The 26,687-nt window shown below is 46.1% G+C and overlaps 1 protein-coding gene across 1 annotated transcript in view; it reads right to left on the bottom strand.

Moving 5' to 3' along the window:
• Window positions 1-26,687, bottom strand: part of VPS37B (VPS37B subunit of ESCRT-I) — a 51,239-nt gene that overhangs the window by 11,182 nt on the left and 13,370 nt on the right. Inside the window, exons 2-3 of the mRNA XM_044275715.1 lie at window positions 15,507-15,678; window positions 7,711-7,793 (exon numbers count right to left, since the gene is read on the bottom strand). Coding sequence (XP_044131650.1) covers window positions 7,711-7,793; window positions 15,507-15,678 — 255 coding nt within the window. The remainder of the gene's footprint in view (window positions 1-7,710; window positions 7,794-15,506; window positions 15,679-26,687) is intronic.

Below are 26,687 nucleotides of genomic sequence, written 5' to 3'. Positions count from 1 at the left end.
ATGTGCGGTACTTCTAAGTATCCTCAGGTGGAGTTGGATGGGTATTGTTTATTCTGAACTTAATACTGCTTCTGACCTACACTTGGGTCGTGAGAAGAAGTTATGATTAATCCCATGCATTTGATTTGTACTGGAATCGAAGGATGATTGTCTGTATTGTAATGTTGTTATGCTTTGTACGACTTGCATAAAATAAAAAGTTACTATTAAAAAATCAATAAATACAAGAAAACCAGTTCCATTGGCAGCCATACATGCCCACGCCATGACACTACCACCACCATGCTTCACTGATTAGGTGGTATGCTTAGGATCATGAGCAGTTCCTTTCCTTCTCCATACTCTTCTCTTCCCATCACTCTGGTACAAGTTGATCTTGGTCTCATCTGTCCATAAAGATGTTGTTCCAGAACTGTGAAGTCGTTTGGCAAATTTTTAGATGTCGTTTGGCAAATTCTAAATTCTTTACTGTTGTGAAGGGTGTTTTCTTCACCAGGGCAAGAATTCTTAAGTCATCCACCACAGTTGTTTTACGTGGTCTTCTGGGTCTTTTGGTGTTGCTGAGCTCACCCGTGCGTTCCTTCTTTTTAAGGATGTTCCAAACTGTTATTTTGGCCACGCCTAATGTTTTTGCTATCTCTGATGGGTTTGTTGGTTTTTTTCAGCCTAATGATGGCTTGCTTCACTGATGGTGACAGCTCTTTGGATCTCATCTTGAGAGTTGACAGCAACAGGTTCCAAATACAAATAGCACACTTGAAATGAACTCTGGACCTTTTATCTGCTCATTGTAATTGGGATAATGAGGGGATAACAGACACCTGGCCATGGAACAGCCGAGAAGCCAATTGTCCCATTACTTTTGGTCCCTTAACAAGCGGGAGGCACATATGCAAACTGTTGTAATTCCTACACCGTTCAGCTGATTTGGATGTAAATACCCTCAAGTTAAAGCTGACAGTCTGCAGGTAAAGCACATCTTGTTTGTTTCATTTCAAATCCATTGTGGCGGTGTATAGAGCCAAAAATTTTACAATTGTGTCGCTGTCCCAATATTCATGGACCTGACTATGTATGTTAGTTTCAGTTTAGAATATTGCACGAACGCACCATCTGCGTACGTGCATTTTGCAACCACCGATCAGTAGTGTCCATTACTGATCACGTCTGCTCAGTTTGCACTGCAAGTTTTTGTGCAGCAAAAACTTTTAAATTTAAATTTCAAATTCATTACAAGCCGCTTCAGGTGTGAAAACACAACATACACACCCCTCACATGAAATAAAGGTTTCCACATTTTACACATCACATCCCAATAAAATAAAAATGGCCCGACAATCTCAACCAGTATACCCTTATGGAACCCACCGGTTATCAGCCCCAAATTCCGGACTTTGAGGGCAGGTCCGGAATACAGATAGATAGCACGGGCTTCACTGAACTAGATTTTCTCAAAATCTTCTTCTCTGAAGATTTTTTTACATTTTAATGGTGGCCCAAACCAATTTATACACCCAACAATTTATTGATCAGAACCCTACAATCGCCATACGCTAGATCCCTAGGTTGAACCCCGTAAGTGCAGCAGAGATTATGAAGTTTTGGGGACTCGTGCTGCATATGGGCGTTGACAATATTGGAGTTTGGAAATTTTCTATCAGACTCCAATTTAAAGTCAGCCCATGAGCTGGAATAGATTTGAGTCAATTAGGAAATTCCTACACTACAATGACAATGCACAGTGCCCACCCCAAAATGACCCATTTGACAGTCTGTTCAAGGTTAGGCCTGTCATTGACCATTTTAACACCAGGTTTGCTGAGGTGTACAACCCAGATAAAAATGTCAGTGTAGATGAGTTCATATTACTTTTCAAAGGGAGGATTAGATTCCGCCAGTACCTGCCTAGCAAATGGGCACAGTATGGCATAAAAATATACAAACTTTGTGAGAGTAGTTTGGGTACACCCACAAGTTCCACATTTACCAAGGGAAAGATTCCCAGATACCGCCAATTCAGACCTGCCTGAATTCAGGCCTGCCTTTAAAATCCATGTCTGCCAATTCAGGCATGCCAGCAAAATCCATATTTTGCCGTTTGCCTGCTGTGCGCCCATATAGCAGACTACAAGCACATTTTGGGTGTTTCCTGAATGAGGAGAAAATGGGGAACACATACTGGGGTGCATTTTCTTCTTTAACCCCTTGTGAAAGGAAAAAATAAATAAATAGGGTCTACTTAGGGGTGGGCGATAGATATATAGCGTAAACCTCCTATATGTCAAGGTCAGCGCTGACCGCGGCATATGAGGGGTTAATCCACCAGCATCGGCGTTATCACCGATGCAGGTGGATGCAGCAGGGGTCCGGATCAGTGTTGCTGATCACGGCACCGTAAAGCACATGGGGGTGGGTAGGAAAGACCGCAGGAAGAGAATGCTAGTCCTGGGGTACAAAGTATCGGCCATTTAACCACCTCCGGACCGCCTAACGCAGATGTGCGGTCCGGAGGTGGCAGCCCTGCGCACGACGACGCATATACGCGTCATCTCGCGAGGGCCGGGATTTCCTGTGAGCGCGCACTCACAGGAACGGAAGGTAAGCGAGTGGATCTCCAGCCTGCCAGCGGCGATCGCTCGCTGGCAGGCTGGAGATCCGAATTTTTTAACCCCTAACAGGTATATTAGACACTGTTTTCATAACAGCGTCTAATATACCTCCTACCTGGTCCTCTGGTGGTCCCTTTTGTTAGGATCGACCACCAGAGGACTCAGGTAGCTCAGTACAGTCGCACCAAACACCACCCCCCCCCCCCCCCCCCCGGTCACTTATTAACCCCTTATTACCCATGACCACCCCATATAAACTCCCTGATCACCGCCCTGTCATTGATCACCGCCCTGTCATTGATCACCGCCCTGTCATTGATCACCGCCCTGTCATTGATCACCGCCCTGTCATTGATCACCGCCCTGTCATTGATCACCGCCCTGTCATTGATCACCGCCCTGTCATTGATCACCGCCCTGTCATTGATCACCGCCCTGTCATTGATCACCGCCCTGTCATTGATCACCGCCCTGTCATTGATCACCCGCCCTGTCATTGATCACCGCCCTGTCATTGATCACCGCCCTGTCATTGATCACCGCCCTGTCATTGATCACCGCCCTGTCATTGATCACCGCCCTGTCATTGATCACCGCCCTGTCATTGATCACCGCCCTGTCATTGATCACCGCCCTGTCATTGATCACCGCCCTGTCATTGATCACCGCCCTGTCATTGATCACCGCCCTGTCATTGATCACCGCCCTGTCATTGATCACCGCCCTGTCATTGATCACCGCCCTGTCATTGATCACCGCCCTGTCATTGATCACCGCCCTGTCATTGATCACCGCCCTGTCATTGATCACCGCCCTGTCATTGATCACCGCCCTGTCATTGATCACCGCCCTGTCATTGATCACCGCCCTGTCATGCTCCGTTCAGACGTCCGTATGATTTTTACGGATCCATGGATCGGATCCGCAAAACACATGCGGACGTCTGAATGGAGCCTTACAGGGGGTGATCAATGACAGGCGGGTGATCACCCCCCTGTCATTGATCACCCCCCTGTAAGGCTCCATTCAGACGTCCGCATGTGTTTTGTGGATCCGATCCATGTATCCATGGATCCGTAAAAATCATGCGGACGTCTGAATGGAGCCTTACAGGGGGGGTGATCAGTGACAGAGGGGTGATCACCCTGATCACCCCGTCATTGATAACCCCCCTGTAAGGCTCCATTCAGACGTCCGCATGTGTTTTGTGGATCCGATCCATGTATCCGTAAAAATCATGCGGACGTCTGAATGGAGCCTTACAGGGGGGGTGATCAGTGACAGAGGGGTGATCACCCTGATCACCCCGTCATTGATAACCCCCCTGTAAGGCTCCATTCAGACGTCCGCATGTGTTTTGTGGATCCGATCCATGTATCCATGGATCCGTAAAAATCATGCGGACGTCTGAATGGAGCCTTACAGGGGGGGGGGGGGGGTGATCACCCCCTGTCATTGATAACCCCCCTGTAAGGCTCCATTCAGACGTCCGCATGTGTTTTGCGGATCCGATCCATGGATCCGTAAAAATTATACGGACGTCTGAATGGAGCCTTACAGGGGGGTGATCAGGGAGTCTATATGGGTGATCACCCCCCTGTCATTGATCACCCCCCTGTAAGGCTCCATTCAGACATTTTTTTTGGCACAAGTTAGCGGAAATTTTTTGTTTGTTTTTGTTTTTTCTTACAAAGTCTCATATTCTACTAACTTGTGTCAAAAAATAAAATCTCACATGGACGCACCATACCCCTCACGGAATCCAAATGCGTAAACATTTTTAGACATTTATATTCCAGACTTCTTCTCACGCTTTAGGGCCCCTAAAAAGCCAGGGCAGTATAAATACCCCACATGTGACCCCATTTCGGAAAGAAGACACCCCAAGGTATTCCGTGAGGGGCATATTGAGTCCATGAAAGATTGAAATTTTTGTCCTAAGTTAGCGGAAAGTGAGACTTTGTGAGAAAAAAAAAAAAAAGAAAAAAAATCAATATCCGCTAACTTATGCAAAAAAAATAAAAAAATTCTAGGAACTCGCCATGCCCCTCATTGAATACCTTGGGGTGTCTTCTTTCCAAAGTGGGGTCACATGTGGGGTATTTATACTGCCCTGGCTTTTTAGGGGCCCGAAAGTGTGAGAAGAAGTCTGGGATCCAAATGTCTAAAAATACCCTCCTAAAAGGAATTTGGGCCCCTTTGCGCATCTAGGCTGCAAAAAAGTGTCACACATGTGGTATCGCCGTACTCAGGAGAAGTTGGGGAATGTGTTTTGGGGTGTCATTTTACATATACCCATGCTGGGTGAGAAAAATATCTTGGTCAAATGCCAACTTTGTATAAAAAAAAAAAAAAAAAAAAAAAAAAAAAAAGGGAAAAGTTGTCTTTTGCCAAGATATTTCTCTCACCCAGCATGGGTATATGTAAAATGACCCCCCAAAAACACATTGCCCAACTTCTCCTGAGTACGGCGATACCAGATGTGTCGCACTTTTTTGCTGCCAAGGTGGGCAAAGGGGCACATATTCCAAAGTGCACCTTTTGGATTTTGCAGGGCATTTTTTTTTACACATTTTGATTGCAAAGTTCTTCTCACACATTTGGGCCCCTAAATTGCCAGGGCAGTATAACTACCCCACAAGTGACCCCATTTTGGAAAGAAGACACCCCAAGGTATTCTGTGAGGGGCATGGTGAGTTCCTAGAATTTTTTATTTTTTGTCGCAAGTTAGTGGAATATGAGACTTTAAGAAAAAATAAAAAAAATAAAATCATCATCATTTTCCGCTAACTTGTGACAAAAAATAAAAAGTTCTATGAACTCACTATGCCCATCAGCGAATACCTTAGGGTGTCTACTTTCCGAAATGGGGTCATTTGTGGGGGTTTTCTACTGTCTGGGCATTGTAGAACCTCAGGAATCATGACAGGTGCTCAGAAAGTCAGAGCTGTTTCAAAAAGCGGAAATTCACATTTTTGTACCATAGTTTGTAAATGCTATAACTTTTACCCAAACCATTTTTTTTTTTTTGCCCAAACATTTTTTTTTTTATCAAAGACATGTAGAACAATAAATTTGGCGAAAAATTTATATATGGATGTCGTTTTTTTTTGCAAAATTTTACAGCTGAAAGTGAAAAATGTCATTTTTTTGCAAAAAAATCGTTACATTTTGATTAACAAAAAAAGTAAAAATGTCAGCAGCAATAAAATACCACCAAATGAAAGCTCCATTAGTGAGAAGAAAAGGAGGTAAAATTCATTTGGGTGGTAAGTTGCAAGACCGAGCGATAAACGGTGAAAGTAGTGTAGTGCCGAAGTGTAAAAAGTGCTCTGGTCATGAAGGGGGTTTCACCTAGCGGGGCTGAAGTGGTTAAGACAAGCATTCCTTGGTCCTTACGGGGTTAAATCTCTTTTAACTTGGAGTTTACGAGTCCAGTGGGGTACTACTCAGTGATTGGAAACCTTCCTCATACGAGTGAGCAGAGGTAGGCCTGTTTCACATTGCCGGCAGGTTGATCCGGCATAGAATGCAGGGAATTGGCCGGACAAAAAAATGCTGTGCTGAGCGGTATTTGTCCGGCTGTTTCTCGGCATATTTGCTGGGTCACCACTTGACCCCATTAAAGTTAGGCCTCTTTCACACTACAGGTTTTTTTTCCGTTTTGCGGTCCGTTTTTTGCGTTCCGTATACGGTCCGTATGCGGAACCATTCATTTCAATGGTTCCGCAAAAAAAAAAAAAAAAAAAACGGAATGTGTTCCGTATGCATTCCATTTCTGTATTTCCGTTCCGTTGAAAGATAGAACATGTCCTATATTTGGTCCGTGGCTCCATTCAAGTCAATGAGTCCGCAAAAAAAAACGGAACACATACGGAAATGCATCCGTATGTCTTCCGTATCCGTTCCGTTTTTTGCGGAACCATCTATTGAAAATGTTATGCCCAGCCCAATTTTTTCAATGTAATTACTGTATATGCCATACGGAAAAACGGAACAACGGAACGGAAACGGAACCACAACGGAAGCAAAAAAACGGAACAACGGATCCGTGAAAAACGGACCGCAAAACACTGAAATGGACATACTGTAGTGTGAAAGAGGCCTTAATGGGGCTGGACAGCATTCACGCATTACCAGATCTGACAGCCGGAACAGCCTGCCAGATTGGCAAACTCAAGTGTGAAACAAGCCTTAACTGTCATCATTGTGGTCACGGGACCACCCACATGACTGCTAAGCAGAGAATGAAAAGAGATTTAGGTGAATAAAAATACACGTTTTACTGAATCTTTTCCCAGAATTCTGTACATCCTTCTGCTCTACAACAATGCCTGCAGACTGGACTGCATTTTCATAGTGACAGGTTCCATTTACAATCAAATGAGTTCTCTGGTCCTATAATTAACATTTTCCTCCATCTGTTCAGAGTACCCCAAACACTGCATATTTTTGCCCCATATACTGTATTCTCGTCCTATAAGGCACACTTTTCCCCCTCCAAAGTGGGCGGGAAAGGTCAGTGTGTCATCTGGGGAAAATACTAAATGAGCGCTTCCATTATGGAACTGCCCAGTGCATCTTATAGTGTGAAAAATACTTGTTTTTTCGTGTCTGCCCTTTTTTTCCTCGGTTCTCGGTAATCACGGCATCCTGGTAGGATGTTTACATGGCTTACGTCCCCTTTTCATCAGCTTCTTGCTGTGTTTAACAAAACCCAGCATTTGCTCTGTGATGTTTGACAGGGCTTTCTCTTACTAACATGGAGCGGGGAGATGTAGGTGGTGGCAAAAACTGCAGATGTAACAATGTGGCCTGAGGAGAAACAATATAGAGCAAAACGTGCAGGAAGTTCTGTCATCCTGCCACGATACAGTGACATGAAAAACAGGTACATGGGGCAAAAATATTAAGTGCTTGGAGTTAGAGGAACATTGCTCTGTTACTCCACAAAGGACATTTAGCACTGGTGGGGTTTTCGGCCAGCCCTCCAACACTAAATGGAGCAGCAGCACCCACTGCTCTATTCACGCACATGCAGTGAGGAGGAACAGGGATATCAGACACAGATATTCTGCATAAAATGGCCAATAGAAGTTACCTCGGTCTCTTCCTCGATCTTCGCTCCTTCAGCCTGTAGAAGTGCTAATAATGTTTCCAGTGATGCATTAACAGACTGCTGATCTGGAATAAAGAAATAGTACAAGTCAATCAGGACCTGTAGAACAGTACAGGGAGTGCAGAATTATTAGGCAAATGAGTATTTTGACCACATCATCCTCTTTATGCATGTTGTCTTACTCCAAGCTGTATAGGCTCGAAAGCCTACCAATTAAGCATATTAGGTGATGTGCATCTCTGTAATGAGAAGGGGTGTGGTCTAATGACATCAACACCCTATATCAGGTGTGCATAATTATTAGGCAACTTCCTTTCCTTTGGCAAAATGGGTCAAAAGAAGGACTTGACAGGCTCAGAAAAGTCAAAAAGCCGGAATTAGACTTACCGGTAATTCAATTTCCACGAGATCACCACGACGGCTACAAGGAGATTGACCCCTGACCTCTGTAGGGGCAGGAACAGAGAGAGGGTTTAAATCCCCCCCTCCCACCACCAACACCAGTGTGTCCAAAATTACAGAGACAGAAAAAAAAAGTGGTGAGAACAAAACATACTAAACCGAGGGTATTACTTCATAACCTCCCAGGTAAGGCTTAAGGAAGGGTAGGGAATATATGTGCCGTCGTGGTGATCTCGTGGAAATTGAATTACCGGTAAGTCTAATTCCGGCTTTCCACTTCATCACCACGACGGCTACAAGGAGATATAAAAAATTATAGCTTAGGGGGGGACGACCGCCTGAAGGACTTTCCGTCCAAAAGACAAGTCTGAGCTGGATAGGTCTAACCTATAGTGTTTTGTAAAGGTGTGGATGTTAGACCACGTAGCGGCTTTACAAATGTCTTCAAGGGAAGCTCCGGCCCGTTCTGCCTGGGAGGAGGACATGGCCCGGGTAGAGTGAGCTCTCAAATTTGAGGGGCAAGACAGGTCTTGGGACCCGTAAGAAATGGAAATGGAGTCTTTTATCCACCGTGCTAGAGAGGATCTGGAGGCTTTCAGACCCTTATTCTTCCCCGAGAAGAGGACAAACAGGTTATTAGATCTACGGAAACCCTTTGACACTTCAAGATACCGCAAGACAGAGCGTCTTACGTCTAGAGAGTGGAAGTCCGATTCCCTATCGTTAGAGGGATTATTGCAAAAGGAGGGTAGGACTATCTCCTGGTTTCGGTGGAAATCCGATACGACTTTAGGCAGGAACCCCGGATCCAATCTAAGAATAATCCTATCATCGGTGATACGGAGATAGGGTTCCTGTATCGATAATGCTTGGATCTCGCCTATCCTTCTTGCAGACGTGATGGCCACCAAGAAAGCGGTTTTAAATGATAGATGTTTGATGGAACAATCAGATAGGGGTTCGAATGGAGCGAGAGTTAGGCCGGTGAGTACCACGTTAAGGTCCCAGTTGGGGATCCTAGATTTTAGAGAGGGACGTAGACGGGAGGCAGCTTTCATGAATCTCCTGATCCAGTGATGACTGGCTATATCGCGATCAAAGAAGCAGGCTAGTGCCGAGACCTGTACCTTTAGGGTAGAGGGTCTGAGACCTAGTTCAAGTCCCTGCTGGAGGAAGTCCAAGATCTTCAAGAAATTGGGCGGCTCTAAGTTTGGGGCTGGGTTCCCCATCCAAGTACAGAATCTCTTCCAAATTTTTAGATAAATTGAGAAGGTAACCTTCTTCCTACTAGCTTTAAGGGTAGCTATCACTTGGTCCGAGAGCCCCTGTGACCTCAACTTCTGGACCTCAGGATCCAAGCTGACAATTTGAGGAAGCTTGGGTCTGGATGTAGTATTGGGCCTTGGTGAAGCAGGTCCCTCCTGGCAGGAAGAGGCCATGGGTCCTCTACTGACAGATTCCTTAGAGCAGGAAACCAGCTCCTCTTCGGCCAATAGGGAGCTATCAGGATTAGTGTCGTATCTTCTCGGTAGAGTTTCTGGATTACTCTGGGAAGTAGAGGCAGTGGTGGGAACGCATAACTGAGATCCCAGTCCCAACGAATTGTGAGCGCATCCAACGCCCAGGGATTGTCCCGTGGGTTTAATGAACAGAACGTCGGTACCTTTGCGTTTCTTTTGGATGCGAATAGATCCACCTGTGGAGTGCCCCATCTTCCTGCCAGCAGCTGGAACACTTCTGGATTCAAGGACCACTCTGTCTGGTCTATCGCCTGGCGACTGAGATAGTCCGCTTCTACGTTCAGTATCCCTTTTAAGTGGATTGCGGAGATGGAATTCACGTGGGATTCTGCCCAGTTGAAGATCTTCTTTGTAATAGACATCAGTTTCTCCGATCTCGTGCCTCCCTGGTGAGATAGGTACGCCACCGTCGTCGTGTTGTCTGAGAGAATCTTTATATGTTGACCCCTCAGAAGTATCTCTGCGGTCTTCAGGGCTTTCCAGACCGCTTCTAGTTCCCTGAAATTGGAGGACTGAGAGCGGATAGTTGGGGTCCAGGAACCTTGAAACCAACGGTCTCCCACTGTCGCTCCCCATCCTTTCTCGCTTGCGTCTGTAAGCACCTGAATGTAGGGGATTTTTTCCCAAACGACCCCCAATGACAGATTGCTTGTGTTCTTCCACCAATCTAGGGAGGTTTTTACTGCCGGAGGGATCATGACCTTCTGATCCAAGGAGGCCTGCTGTCTGTTCCAAGCTCTCAGGATCCACGACTGGAGGGATCTGAAGTGGGACTGGCTCCAAGGGACGGACGTGATGCAGGACGAGAGGAGACCCAGGAGACTCATAGCTTCTCTTATAGGACAGGACCTCCTGTGCTGGAATCGTCGGACCTTTAATTGAAGGTTTGTGACCTTGTCTGGCGGAAGGAAGGTACGTTGTGTTTGAGAATCCAGGATAACGCCCAGGAACTGGATAGTGCTGGAGGGCACTAGGTTTGATTTCTTCAAGTTCACCAACCAACCCAGATCCTGGACAAGGGACAGAAAGGACTGCAGGTCTGTTCTGAGTTCCTCCTCTGAGTTGCCGACTAGGAGGAAATCGTCCAGGTACGGTATGATCACCAGTCCCTTGTGTCTCAAGAAGGCCATCATCTCCACTACCAGCTTTGTAAACACTCTGGGTGCAGATGATATCCCAAAGGGAAGGGCCGTAAACTGGTAGTGACGGATTACCTTCTTGTGGTCCTGGATGGCGAACCTCAGGAACCTTTGTGACTCTGGATGAATTGGGACGTGATAGTATGCGTCCTGGAGGTCTACTGAGCACATCAGGGCATTCCTTTTTATCAATGGAATCAGGGATTTCAGGGATTCCATCCTGAACTTCCGATAGATGACAAATTTGTTCAGGGCTTTCAGATTTATGATCGTACGGAACGAGCCTTCTTTTTTCTCTACCAAAAACAGGTTTGAGTAGAAACCTTGTTTTTGCTGTGTTGGCGGGACCTGTATTATTACGTCCGTTGCCAGAAGGCTTTGGATTCCTTCCAATATCTTTCCGCGTACTTTGGGGGAATGTGGGTTGGTAACAATGAAGCGGTTTGGGGGAGATGAAGAGAGTTCGATCCGGTACCCGGATCTTATGATGTCCCGGACCCAAGGGTTCGGGGTAATGAACTCCCAAGGAGTGAGGAAGTTCTTCAATCTCCCCCCCACTCTGACGTCATTGTTTATCCGAGGGTTTACCCTGGGAGGAGGAGGGGGTAATCCTACCCCTGCCCCCTTTAGGGTAACTCCAGCGTCCTGACTTCCCTTTACCCTTAAAGGGATTGTTCTGGCTAGTGGGGGCCCGAAAGGGATATTTCCTTTTGTAGGGTCTCTCTTCTGGGAATCCCTTTTTCTTGTCCGCCGCTTTCTCCAGGATACGGTCTAGGACGGGCCCAAAGACGTATTCCCCTGAGAACGGGATGGAGCAAAGCTTCATCTTCGATGTGTTGTCGCCCGACCAGCTTTTCATCCATAGGGCGCGACGGGCCGCATTGGAGAGTCCCGCGTCCTTTGCGGCGAATCTGACCGATTCCGCTGAGGCGTCAGCCATAAATGCTGTGGCGGATTTTAACAGGGGGAGGGATCTCAAGATCTCATCCCTAGGAGTATTATCTGTGATACGAGATTCCAGTTCCTCTAGCCACAGTTTCATGGATCTCGCCACTGAGGTAGCAGCGATGTTTGTTTTTAAGACAAGCATCGCTGCTTCCCAAGATTTTTTTAAGAGGCTATCTGCTTTCCTGTCCATGGGATCACGCAGTTGAGAGGTGTCTTCAAAGGGCAAGGCAGTCTTTTTATTGACCTTTGCCACCTGGATATCAATTTTTGGTGTTTCGCTGAAGATTTTAACTTCGTCCGTGTCAAACAACAGCCGGTTTCTAAAGGACCTGGATACCCCCAACCTTTTTTCTGGGTTGGACCACTCGTCCAGCACCATATCCCGTATGTTCTCATTGATTGGGAATACACGGGTTTTTTTAACCCTGAGCCTCCCAAACATCTCATCCTGGACTGAGTGTGCTTTAGGGGTTTCTTCGACCCCCATAGTGGCCCGGACTGCCCTTAATAGGTCAGGCATCTCGTCCAAGGAGAAGCAGAATCTTTGTTCTGATTCTGGAATCTAAAGATCAGAGAAGACCACATCGTCCTCCCGTGTTCTGGAGGACGAGGCCTCCTCCTCTATAATCTCTGGATCAGATAGTGAAGGGGATGGGCCCCTATGTCTTTTTGAAGGGGGTTCATCCCTGGGTAAAGGTATCTGAGATAAGGAGGTTTTGACTTCCTCATGGATCATGGACCTCAGATCCTTAAGGAAAGAAGGCTGTTCCTCGGCAATCACATTAGATATGCAGTCCTTACAGAGTTTTTTACGATAGTCGTCCGGTAGCCGTTTGAGGCAGGACACACATTTGGACTGTTTTTTGATCTTTCTCTGAGCCTCCTTAGTGACCTGGGGAGAACAACCCTAATTAGCTATGGTAAGTACATGCTAACAGCAGGATATAGCCCCAAGCCAGAGATGTGGAGGAGGAGGAACAAGTAACCTGGTACAGTGTAAGACAAGTACAGGGTAGGGAAAAAAAGCGCTTCCCCACAGGGGACTTACTACAGGCGGCACAGAAGGGTCTCCAGGGGAGCGGGGTTCAGCCGACATGACTGCACACTGGCTCCGGCACACTGACAATCGGCGCTGCTGCGCGCGAAAATTTTAACTCGGAGACGCCTCTGAATGACGTCACTTCCTTTCGGCACCCGGAAGTGACGACGGCCGTTATCCTGAAGCGCTTAGGCGCGCACCCGGCGATAGCCAAACAGGCCCGGCGGGAGATCGCGACCGGGAGCAGGCTCACATATAATAATGGAGCGAGGCCTCCCTCCTTCGCCCCTGCCCAGCGTTAGTACGGAGACCGCAGGAGGGCAGGGGGAACACCCGGTAGGTGTCAGGAAGTTCTGCTACATCTTCATCTCCCCACAGGGAGACTCTCTCTGCCCCTGTCCTCTGTAGGGACAGGAAACACTGGTGTTGGTGGTGGGAGGGGGGGATTTAAACCCTCTCTCTGTTCCTGCCCCTACAGAGGTCAGGGGTCAATCTCCTTGTAGCCGTCGTGGTGATGAAGTGGAAATAGTGAGATATCTTGCAGAGGGATGCAGCACTCTTAAAATTGCAAAGCTTCTGAAGCGTGATCATTGAACAATCAAGCGTTTCATTCAAAATAGTCAACAGGGTCGCAAGAAGCGTGTGGAAAAACCAAGGCGCAAAATAACTGCCCATGAACTGAGAAAAGTCAAGCGTGCAGCTGCCAAGATGCCACTTGCCACCAGTTTGGCCATATTTCAGAGCTGCAACATCACTGGAGTGCCCAAAAGCACAAGGTGTGCAATACTCAGAGACATGGTCAAGGTAAGAAAGGCTGAAAGACGACCACCACTGAACAAGACACACAAGCTGAAACGTCAAGACTGGGCCGAGAAATATCTCAAGACTGATTTTTCTAAGGCTTTATGGACTGATGAAATGAGAGTGAGTCTTGATGGGCCAGATGGATGGGCCCATGGCTGGATTGGTAAAGGGCAGAGAGCTCCAGTCCGACTCAGACGCCAGCAAGGTGGAGGTGGAGTACTGGTTTGGGCTGGTATCATCAAAGATGAGCTTGTGGGGCCTTTTCGGGTTGAGGATGGAGTCAAGCTCAACTCCCAGTCCTACTGCCAGTTTCTGGAAGACACCTTCTTCAAGCAGTGGTACAGGAAGAAGTCTGCATCCTTCAAGAAAAACATGATTTTCATGCAGGACAATGCTCCATCACACGCGTCCAAGTACTCCACAGCGTGGCTGGCAAGAAAGGGTATAAAAGAAGAAAAACTAATGACATGGCCTCCTTGTTCACCTGATCTGAACCCCATTGAGTACCTGTGGTCCATCATCAAATGTGAGATTTACAAGGAGGGAAAACAGTACACCTCTCTGAACAGTGTCTGGGAGGCTGTGGTTGCTGCTGCACGCAATGTTGATGGTGAACAGATCAAAACACTGACAGAATCCATGGATGGCAGGCTTTTGAGTGTCCTTGCAAAGAAAGGTGGCTATATTGGTCACTGATTTGTTTTTGAATGTCAGAAATGTATATTTGTGAATGTTGAGATGTTATATTGGTTTCAGTGGTAAAAATAAATAATTGAAATGGGTATATATTTGTTTTTTGTTAAGTTGCCTAATAATTATGCACAGTAATAGTCACCTGCACACACAGATATCCCCCTAAAATAGCTAAAACTAAAAACTACTTCCAAAAATATTCAGCTTTGATATTAATGAGTTTTTTGGGTTCATTGAGAACATGGTTGTTGTTCAATAATAAAATTAATCCTCAAAAATACAACTTGCCTAATAATTCTGCACTCCCTGTATGTAGAAAAAGGACAGTGTGGGGACATTACTAGCGTGTGCGTGTAGGACCCAGGGTTTCCCGGATTCCGTCCACTACCAGTCGCAGCTCCCCGCCTCTCCCACTGAAGTGAATGGGAGTGCACCACACATGCGCAGCCACCACTCCCATTCATTTCTATGGGGCAGACGGCGGCTGCATAGAAATGAATGGAGGGCGGCCGCGCATGTGCAGTGCGCCCTCCTCAACTTTCTCCACCCCGTTCTCCTTGTAGGTGTGGGACCCGCACCTATCAGACAATGGGGGCATATCCTAGAGATATGCCCCCATTGGCTAAGATGGGATAACCCCTTTAATCTAAGGTTTTATTATTATTACTGGGGGCACTCTAGGTGGCATTTATAATTGCTGTAGACACTATAGGGACATTATTTCTAGTACGGTCACTATTTTTTCAGCAGTATAGTGCCTGGGGCATTGGGGAGCACCACGGGCACAGTGTTGGGAATGGCAGCAGGATGACACTGTTGGGACATCAAGATGGGGAGGTTGATGGAAAAAATAAATAAAAAATCTAACGTGTCTGTAATAAACTCTGTAGAGATGAAATGCTGTCATGGAGGTCTGGGTCAAATGGAGGAGAAGAGGAAAGAGAAGGTCTACTTGACAGGAGATGTCACTGGATGCAAGAGGTATGTGGTGCTGTATTCGCCTATATGCAGTGTTGGCTCACTACTGTGACCTGTGTCTCGTCTTCTCCTATTCTTTTTGTTATTTTTATTATAATTCTATATATTTTTAATTTAGCGACTAAAAATAATTTGGCTCCTAAATTTTTCAGTTTAGGAGCCAATGGCTCCTGTTTATATTATTTTTTTTTTGGTCTGGAGCACTGCTCTTCCTCACTGACAACAGGTAACAGACAAAATAAAGGGAAATTTTACCCAGCTTGGTAGTCTTTAACTGGTGCGATTCCATAAGCGTCTGCAGTTCCTGGTATTTCTGGGTTAGAGTGGCTTTTAGGTTGTCCAGCTTAGGCTGGTAAAGCAGGTTCGCTTCTGCTAAGCTCCTGTTCCCAGCAAGCGTCATTTCCTTGTTCAGCTGCACGTTCTGGACCTGCGGAGAGATAAATGGCGACAATGAGAAGGTAGGGTAATGGAGGTGTATATACACACACAGGTTACAGATTGTAATATTCAGTCCCCGGGAACCAGCCCTGTTGCTTGAAGACCAGAATCACAAAATAAGTGAGCAGATCTAACTTTTCTTCTATGCAGAGGTCACAATCACGCTTGTACAGGCAGCGTCACAGATCTCCGTACAAGCAGTTTTACGCTTTGTGAAGAGTCTTGTGTATTGCTATACATGAGATGTTCCCTGCACTGAGAACTCTGACTGAAAGAGATGCGCCTACCATCGGCTGTAAGGAACTTGTAGTCACCAACCCCTTAAGATGAAATTGTGCAACTACAGGTGAAACTCAAAATTAGAATATTGTGCAAAGTTCATTTATTTCAGTAATGCAAGTTAAAAGGTGAAACTAATATATGAGATAGACTCATTACATGCAAAGCGAGATATCTCAAGCCTTTATTTGTTATAATTTGGAGGATTATGGCTTACAGATTATGAAACCCCAAAGTCACAATTTTGAGGTACCCTTTGCTCAGGGGGTATGGATTAATTAGCTGATTAGAGTGTGACACCGGGCCTAGAATATTGAACCTTTTCACAAAATTCGAATTTTAAAGTTGCATTTCAAATTTTTCGAGTTTCACCTGTATATTCCATTTACATGCGGGGAATGTATTGAGGGGCAGCTTGGCTGTGCAATATGGCAGAGATCCAGCCGCAATGACAAGGACCAAGAGATCTCCAACCCTGGTCAGTTAGCCCCTCGGATTCTGCTGTCAACTTTTGTGTTATCCAATCTGAACCCCCACAGCAAAATCTCGGGGTTATGATCGGCTGCTGTGTCAGCAGGCCTGCCATAGCAAACTGCCTGCAACAGGACTTCGTCCAGCAGCTGCGAGTAACCTTCACAGCCGCGGTTTTATTCGAACCCATTCCCGATTCCGCGTGAAATGACCAGGAGGACGGCTGGTAGCAAGTAACAGGGAATTGCTGGTAACAGGTTTCCTATAGAAAGTAGTTTCAGTGTTATCCATGTTGGTACTGCCAGTCAAACATAAATCCAAAAAAGACTGGTTTGCTGAACGATGCGATAAGTGAATGTTAAATTAGGCTTATCATTTAGACGTGAAACGAATTTGGACTTATCCAAAGACGCTCCCCTCCTAATGTGGAGAGTGTTGATGCACCTCCATGCCAGTATGGGTCTCCACAATTTTTTAGGCTACTATACCTGCACATCATCTTGGAATAATCCTTTAAAGAGTTAAGGGGGTTGCCTTATTCAGGAATTATTTTCCTTCTTTTAATACAAGTGGTAGAAAGTAACACACCTTAACGTATGGCCACCTTGAAGGGGTATTCCAGAATTTTGTTATCGATAAGCCATCTGATCAGCAGGGATCCAACACTCACACATCAGCTGTATCAGTGTAGCTCGAGCACAGTAATACACAGCTCGGTCCGTTATGTAGTGCAGGGATACTCAACCTGCGGCCCTCCAGCCGTTTTAAAACTACAACTCCCACCATGCTCTGCTGGAAGGAGACGGTAACTCCAGCACTGTTCCCATTAAACTTCAATGGGAGCAACTCTGCAGTAACCAGCACTGTCCACTACACAATGGACGGAGCTGTCTTTTTCCAGGCAACAACTTATGGTGATACATTGAAACAGCTGATCAGCAGGGTGCAGAGTGTTGGACCCCCACTGATCAGATACTGATAGGCCATCAATCATAAAATCCTGGGATACCACCTTTAAGAATCTGATTCCATCTTGTCATTTCAAGCAAGTGACAAAAGTTTTGGATCCACACAAGACCACACAGTCTGGCATTGGCATGCGGCAGCCCCAAAAAATATTACATGGTTTAACCCTTTCAGGACAAAGCCATTTTTTCATCTTTCTGCTCAGGCTATTTTTTTTAGCAAATCAGACATGTGTCACTTTATGTGGTAATAACTAATGCTTTCACTTATCCAGGCCATTCTGAGATTGTTTTCTCGTCACATGTTGTACTTCATGACAGTGGTAAAATGGAGTAGAAAAATGTCAGTTTTATTTATAAAAACAAATACCAAATTTATCAAAAATGTAAAAATAATTTGCAAGTTTCAATTTCTCTACTTTTATAATAGATAGTAATAACTCCAAAAATAGTTATTACTTTACATTTCCCATATGTTTTCTTCACGTTTGGATCATTTTGTGAATGCCATTTTATTTTTGGGGGACGTTAGAAGGCTTAGAAGCAAATCTTGAAATGTTTTAGAAAATTTCCAAAACCCACTTTTTAAAAAGGACCAGTTCATGTCTGAAGTCACTTTGTGAGGCTTACATAATAGAAACCACCCAAAAAATGACCCCATTTTAGAAACTACACCCCTCGAGGTATTCAAAACTGATTTTACGAACTTTGTTAAACCTTTAGGTGTTCCACAAGAATTAAATGGATTTTCCATTTTAATAATTTTTTTTCCCCCACTAACAAAGCGAGGGTTAACAGCCCAACAAAACTCAATATTTATTGCTTATTGATTCTGTAGTTTACAGAAACACTCCATATGTAGTTGTAAACTGCTGTATTGCCACACGGCAGGGCACAGAAGGAAAGGAACGCCATATGGTTTTTGGAAGGCAGATTTCACTGGGATAATTTTAAGCTGCCATGTCACATTTGAAGACCCCCTGATGCACCCCTAAAGTAGAAACTCCAAAAAACTGACCCCATTTTGGAAACTACGGGATAAGGTGGCAGTTTTGTTGGTACTATTTTAGGGTACATATGATTTTTGGTTGCTCTATATTACACTTTTTGTGAGGCAAGGTAACAAAAAAAGAAATTGCTGTTTTCGCACAGTTTTTTTTTTTGCCATTTACAGTGTTCATCTGACAGGTTAGAGCATGTGCTATTTCTATAGAGCAGGTTGTTATGGACGCAGCAATACCTAATATGTATACTTTTTATTTATTTATGTTTTACACAATAACAGCATTTTTGATTTTTTTTATTCATGTTTCAATGTCTGAGAGCCCTAGTTTTTATATTTTTGGGGCGATTGTCTTAAGTAGGGGCTCATTTTTGGCGGAATGAGATGACTGTATGATTGGTACTATTTTGTGTGCAGGTACAAACCCCCCAAACTAGTCACCACCCCTAGTGCAGACTAGGGTTGCCACCCGTCCGGGATTCACCCGGACAGTCCGGGTTTGTAATCCTGTGCCCGGGTACAAGCCTTTCTTAGACCCGGGCACAGGATTATTCATTCAAACTGCAGTGTGGTCCGACCGAGACTCCGATCGCATATTTAAGCTGTCACTCCGGTGATCAGCTGAGCGCAGCGCTCCGAGCCTCCCCCCTCCCTCCTCCTCCCCCCTCCTCCCTCCTCCTCCCTCCCTCCTCCTCCCCCCTCCCTCCTCCTCCCTCCTCCAGTCTACACATGACAGTGATGCCAGGCAGCGCTGTGTGTAGTTCACTCACTGTTCAGGCTCCTCCTCTGCCTCCCAGTCCCTCCCTCCCTCTCTCTCTGATAAGGAACAGGAAGTGATGACATCAGAGAGAGAGGCAGAGGGAGCTCCGTGGGAGAAATCATTCTACTTCTCCTCTCCAGCCCAGCTCCAGCAGCCTACCCATGTAGTGGCCAGCCAAGTGCCCACTGTGCCCTACATGCAGACAACCTGACCAAGACAGTCCTAACTCCTGAGTCCTGACACCTGTCCTAGTCTGTCACTCACTTCTAAAAAGGTATACATAGAAACTGTTACATACAATTACACAATTCAAATGTTTTATGTCCCCCCACTAAACTCTTTTTTTTGGCTTCTTATAATCCCTATACTGAGTTATATGAATACATAATGTTATTAGTCATTTTGGTTTAGTAGATAATGAATAAAACTGACTTTTATAATATGTAAATTACCTGTCTAGCAGCAGGTAGGGCGGTTACTTGCTGGTAGCAGCCGCATGCTCTTTTCATAATGACGCCCCCTCCTCATGTCGATTGACAGGGCCAGCGAACGCGATCGTTCTCTGGCTGGCCCTGTCTGGTATCAAGATCTCGCGCCTGCGCCGTAACGGTCTTCAGTTGGTGCAGGTGCACTGAGAGGAGGACACTCGCTCGGCCGCTCCATCCTCAGTGCGCCTGCGCCGGGTGTAGATGTGACGTCATCGGCGCAGGCGCATTGAGGATGGAGCGGCCGATCGAGTGTCCTCCTCTCAGTGCACCTGCACCAACTGAAGACCGTTACGGCGCAGGCGCGAGATCTTGATACCAGACAGGGCCAGCCAGAGAACGATCGCGTTCGCTGGCCCTGTCAATCGACATGAGGAGGGGGCGTCATTATGAAAAGAGCATGCGGCTGCTACCAGCAAGTAACCGCCCTACCTGCTGGTAGACAGGTAATTTACATATTATAAAAGTCTGTTTTATTCATTATCTACTAAACCAAAATGACTTATAACATTATGTATTCATATATCGCAGTATAGGGATTATAAGAAGCCAAAAAAAAGAGTTTAGTGGGGGGACAGAAGCCCATTAAACAGGTTTCTGAATCTGTCAATCATCTGAAAAAACGTTATGTTATGTAGCTGACTGAGGTTAGCGATGGGCCAATGTCAGCAGTACATAACAGTATGTTTTATAACTCCCTGCCGCCGTTCTCTTAAAATAAAGACTTATAATATGCTAATGAGCCTCTAGGTGCTATGAGGGCGTTCCTGCAGCACCTAGAGGCTCAGTCTATTCACCCTTTGGCAGTGGCACGCCCATGTCCAGTTGATTGACGTCTAAGTTCTCCTCTTCGTCCCGTAAATCCCGCGCCTGCAGCGAATACTAAAAGGGACAGCGCAGGCATGGGATCAGGGGCGTAACGATTGCGGTGCGACAGCGACCAGGGGTGGAGACGGGACATGGTTGGAGGCGGGACATGGGCGTGGCTGGAGGCGGGGCCTGGAAGGGGGCCCTCCCTCCCTTCTGTTCGGGTTTGGCTTGAAGAAAAGGTGGCAACCCTAGTGCAGACTGTTAGCAATTCATTCATAACGTCTAGTAGAAATAAAGGAATGGCACATCATACAGACATAAGAATAGATGCTCCATAATTGTTATTACATGGGGAATGCATGAAGCTATTAAACAGGCAGATCAAGAGTGGTCCTCTTCAAGGTGACCAAACATTAGATGAACGCTGGCTGAAGTTGCTGACCATCTAATGATGGTGGGGGGGGGGATGCTCAAGTGTGCTTGATCTTTTGTTGTCAAGAATGCCAAGGGTTAGGAGAGGGTTCTGTCAGAAGCTTACTCCATTCGCCCTACACAGACCTGGCTGAGCTCCACATGTATGAGAGAGACTGGAAGGAACAGCTTTAGTTTTCAGTATAGCCGAAATACAATTCTATTGAACCTCCTGATGAATCATTACAGAAGGAAAATGTATATTTTCCAAGAGTTTCCCTTTTAGGTAATTGTCAAAAGCGATATAAATGGACCCATAGGCCCCACTGTATGAGGAGAGGACAAAACAGAAATCCTCCTGATGGAAATCTTGGGCAGACAATGCAGACTCCGTGTGAAAGAGGCCCTACAAGACTCTTCTCTCGTACGATGCAAATGCTGGAGACAGCACAGACCTCTACAGACACAGGACAAAGTACCAAAGGTAAGCTGCAGCCAGCCTGTGCTCTCAGATGGCGCCGTCCGATAACTGCTACCAGGACAGGGTGCACATTGTTATTTAATGAACGCTCTCCAGCTTCTCCACACCACATACACTCAACAGAATATGAAAACATTATTATTCCGAGATAAGCTGAGGCTCAGTAATTAGCTTCTGTTTTTATTGGAGGCAATCCATGTGAAGATACCAGCAGAGAATCACCCACCCCATTCAATCTATTCTTCCAAACCAGACTATACTACCGCCATTTACTGCCCCTGCAGATGGTGTTCCGTACACAATAGGGCCAATTCAGACGGGTGTAATGAGAGTACATAAGGGCCTTAAATCCCAGCCTGACTGCTGATTTAATAACCTCAACTTAAAGCATCACATATGGCTATGATTCTGCAGGTTTGGATCATGAGATCTGTGGTTTTGCCCAAAAACTGCATCCATAAAACAGACCCAAAAATAAGCATGTGCTCAATCTTTCTGAATGAAGTCTAATGCCCGTTCCACACTGGCTATTACTCGGTCTGGCAGGCTGTTCCCCTGCTGGATCTACAGTGAATGGGGCTAGGCTGACTTCCGGCAGCTCACGGGTGTACACTGCAGTACAGATCCGGCAGGCGGTGCCCCTGCCAGAACTAGTAAACACCAGTGTGAAAGTAGCCTAAGGCTGTATTCACATGCTGCAGCAGTTTCTTAACTGTTAGCAAGCCTTGCTTTCTAGATTCATGGCAATCTGAACCATAAAATTTGTAATCAGTAAAAAAAAAAAAAAAAAAAAAAAAAAAAAAAAAAAAAAAAAAAAAAAGCAGGTTTTCGGTGTTAAAGGGGTTATCCCATGACCAACGTAAAAATAAAAAAATCAGACATCATATAATACATGACAACCTCTTTCTAAGGCCCCATGCCGCAAAAACGGGGTCCGTAGGTCCGTGATCCGTGACTGTTTTTTCGTCAGTGGGTCTTCCTTGATTTTTGGAGGATCCACGGACATGGAAAAAAAAAAAAAGTCGTTTTGGTGTCCGCCTGGCCGTGCGGAGCCAAACGGATCCGTCCTGAATTACAATGCAAGTCAATGGGGACGGATCCGTTTGACGTTGACACAATATGGTGCCATTTCAAACGGATCCGTCCCCATTGACTTTCAATGTAAAGTTATCTCTTTTGAGAATTCTGTTGGCAGCAGCGAGGATTCTGATTGCCTCCAATTGGAAATCAATAGTCCCTCCAACAATCTCTCAATGGAGAGGGAAAGTAGAAGATATAGCTAGATTGGAGGAACTATCACATTGGGAACTCCGATCCCATCACAAATATACCAAAATTTGGCTCCCATGGAAAGCCAGGAAGGATCTTATATCCCCTTACCAGCTCAGAGACCTTGACTCCTTGACCCCCTGATTATTCAAGTATGAATTTACTCAAGTTTAAATGTACATACCACCCTTTCAAAAGACAGAATTAACATTCTTCACCTTATTATCTAATTGGCACTATCACTGGTCATGTAATCCTTCGATGCCCTATTTTGAATCTTAACTATCTAAGTTCTATCATCGGTCCAGTGTAAGGGAACCTTATACACAACCTTGCCCTTATACCCCCCCCCCCCCTTAGCTTTCCTTACCTTCCTCCCCCCCCCCCCTCCCTCCTTGTCACTGTTTTCTGGACGTTATTTGTTAATAAGTTCTATATGGGAATATACGCACCAGTTGAACACGAATCAGATTTCTTATAATCTATTGTTCATCTCTGTATATGGGCACGCTCCCTTATGGAATCTACCACTGTGGGAGCTGCATCCTCAAAGGGCCTGTCTGAAATTTCAGTCTCCAGGTAGCGCCGTTTCAGGAGGGGCCCACTTGTGTCACTTGCTACTTCTAATGCTTATATCATTTAATAGCTTCTTGTGGTGTACCTCTTATGATGTGGCTCACAATGCGCTTTGGGTTTGATTCATATACATGTATGACTCCTTTCTAAGCATTGTATTTACTTTATGCACTGTCCTACTGGGGTATAGTATCCCGTGTTTGTAATCCATTTTCTGTGTTATAAAATCAATAAACAGATTTTAAAAAGAAAAGACTTTCAATGTAAAGTCTGGAGTTCTTTTATACCATCGGATTGGAGTTTTCTCCAATCCGATTGTATATTTTAACTTAAAGCGTCCCCATCACCATGGGAACGCCTCTATGTTAGAATATACTGTCGGATATGAGCTACATCGTGAAACTCAGATCCGACAGTATATTCTAACACAGACGCGTTCCCATGGTGATGGGGACGCTTCAGGTTAGAATATAATAAAAAAAAACTGTACATGACTGCCCCCTGCTGCCTCCCCTGTAGTTAACTCGTTGGTGGCCAGTGTGCGCCCCCCTCCCCTCCCTCCCTCTATAGTAATAATAGCATTGGCAGTGTGCACCCCCCCCCCCCCGATCATTGGTGGCAGCGGAGTAGAAGCATCATACTTACCTGGCAGCTGCGATCTCCGTGTACTTACCAGTAGGAGGAGCTCCCGGCCGGACGCAGACATCGCAGCAGCCAGCAGGTAAGTATGAATCTACTGCAGTAGCGTCCTCGTTGCCATGGTTACCGATCGGAGCCCCAGCGATTAAACTGGGACTCCGATCGGAACTCCGCTGCCACCAATGATCTGGGGGGGGGGGGGGGGGGCGCACACTGCCACCAATGTATTAAAACAATAGAGGGAGGAGGGGGGGGGGGCGCACACTGCTACCAATGTTAATGCAATAGAGGGAGGGAGGGGGGGCCGCACACTGTGCCACCAATGCTATTATTACAATAGAGGGAGGGAGGGAGGGAGGAGGGGCGCACTGGCCACCAATGAAATTTAAACTGGGGGGGGAGGGAGGGGGGTCTGCCCCCTGCTGCCTGGCAGCCCGGATCTCTTACAGGGGGCTATGATAGCACAATTAACCCCTTCAGGTGCAGCACCTGAGGGGTTAATTGTATGGATCACGGCCCCCTGTAAGAGATCGGGTGCTGCCAGGCAGCAGGGGGCAGTCATGTACACAGTTCGTTGTATATTCTAACTAGAAGCGTCCCCATCACCATGGGAACGCCTCTGTGTTAGAATATACTGTCAGATCTGAGTTTTCACAAAGTGAAAACTCCGCTATGAAAAAGCTTTTATGCAGACGGATCTTCGGATCCGTCTGTATGAAAGTAACCTACGGCCACGGATCACGGATGCCAATCTTGTATGCATCCGTGTTCTTTCACGGACCCATTGACTTGAATGGGTCCGTGAACCGTTGTCCGTCAAAAAAATAGGACAGGTCCTATTTTTTTGACGGACAGGATACACAGATCACGGTCTCGGCTGCAAAACTGAGCATTTTCCGATTTTTCCACGGACCCATTGAAAGTCAATGGGTCCGCGAAAAGAAACAGAAAGCGGCACAACGGCCACGGATGCACACAACGGTAGTGTGCATGAGGCCTAACAAAGCTAGAACCAGCCCTGTACCTCACATGGATCCAGAGATCTCCCCAATCATTGCTCTGCTAGATTTATATCAAGCTGACAGCTCAAGGGGAGTGTCTTTCCTGCTGCAGCTGAGGGGGCGTGTCTCAGCTCTACCTATCACAGCTCAGGAGGCAGTTTCAGGATGAAACTGAGCATGTGCGGCCTACTCATTAAGTAGGTCAAAGAAATAAGAAAAAACTAACCGCATGTGGCGCTATACTGATACATTTTATTGAATAGCCCAGTGGCTATGCTAAATTTTTAATTGCATACAATTACAAAATAAATAAGATCCAACTGTGCATGCACCGTGCCCAGTGATGTATGCAGCAGCATACAGGCGGGCGCAGTTAGGGCTGGAACGTGGCGTCATATCAAAGTCGAGAGGAGGCAGCCTGGCCTCCTTCTGCCAACATGAACAACCCGCTGGGCACTTTGCAGGCTCATTTGTACTTCAAATAAAGTTATTTTTCTGAAGATTGGAACCACCAATGGCTGAAAGAAAGGCACATTTTTTTTTAAATAAGATGACGTGCCACTATGCAGTTCCCTTACTTAAAGGAAACCTGTCACCTGGATTTTGGGTATAGAGCTGAGGACATAGGTTGCTAGATGGCCGCTAGCACATCCGCAATACCCAGTCCCCATAGCTCTGTGTGCTTTTATTGTGTCAAAAAAACAATTTTATAGATATGGACGTGTGAATAGACCCTAATTTACATAAGTGTTTCGCGGATCCGCAAAACACAGACACTGGCAATGTGCATTCCGATTTTGCGGACTGCACATCACCGGCACTTAATAGAAAATGCCTAATCTTGTCCGCAATTGCGGACCCGGAAGTGCGGATCCGCAATTCTGCATCTGAGCAGCACATCGTGCGGCCCCATATAAATGAATGGGTCCGCAATTCTGTTCCGCAAAATGTGGAACAGAATTGCGGACGTGTGAATGTGGCCTTAACCTTAGAGTAGTCCTGTCGCCTCCATGCTCAAGAGAGGAGTCCAGCATTCTCTGATTCTGAGCCCAGCCACGCCCACTGTGAAGGGGTCCAGCACCGCCCGCATCCTCCGAATCTCCTCCTTGCTCCCCGAGGTCACCAAGCTAGAACGCCGTAATCTCACAATGCGCGAGCTAGCACATGTGCAGTTCGTTCCCCAAGGTTGATGCCATTACAGGGAAGGAACACTATGCCGACACTGCGCATGCACTAGCTCGCGCATCACGAGATTGCAGCGCCCTAACTTTGTGACGTTGGGGAGCAAGAAAGATTCGGAGTATGCGGGGCGGTGCTGGGCTCCTTCACAGTGGGCGTGGCTGGGCTACGGAAACGTTAGTAGCCTCATTTACATATATAAAATCATTTTTATGACAATAAAAGCACACAGAGCTATAGGGACTGGATATTGCGGATGTGCTAGCGGCCATCTAGAAACCCATGTCTTCAGCTCTATACCCAAAATCCAGGTGACAGGTTTCCTTTAAATAGCGATGACGTCGGTGACAGATCCCCTTTAACTCGGACAACCCATTTCAGTTAAAAAGTAAGACTACTTTCACTTCTGCATTGTGCTGTTCAGTTTTGTGATCCGGCACAGGCTCTCAAAACCGCAGCACAACGCTTCAGTTTTGTCCTAATTCATTGTTAATGGGGACAAAAGTGCACCAGAATGCATCTCGTTCCGGTTTGTAGCGCTCCCATGACAGACACAAAACCGCTGCAAGCAGCATTTTTGTGTGCAGCATGGGAAACTGAAGAAGCCGGATCAGGCACCAAAAACCATGTAAGTCAATGGCGCCGGATCCGTTTATCATTGGACACAGT

Source organism: Bufo gargarizans, chromosome 1 (genome assembly GCF_014858855.1).
Source record: "Bufo gargarizans isolate SCDJY-AF-19 chromosome 1, ASM1485885v1, whole genome shotgun sequence".
In the NCBI taxonomy this organism is placed as follows: Eukaryota; Metazoa; Chordata; class Amphibia; order Anura; family Bufonidae; genus Bufo; species Bufo gargarizans.
Note: the sequence above shows the minus strand (reverse complement) of the source record. Positions and strands in the feature narration are given on the sequence as shown.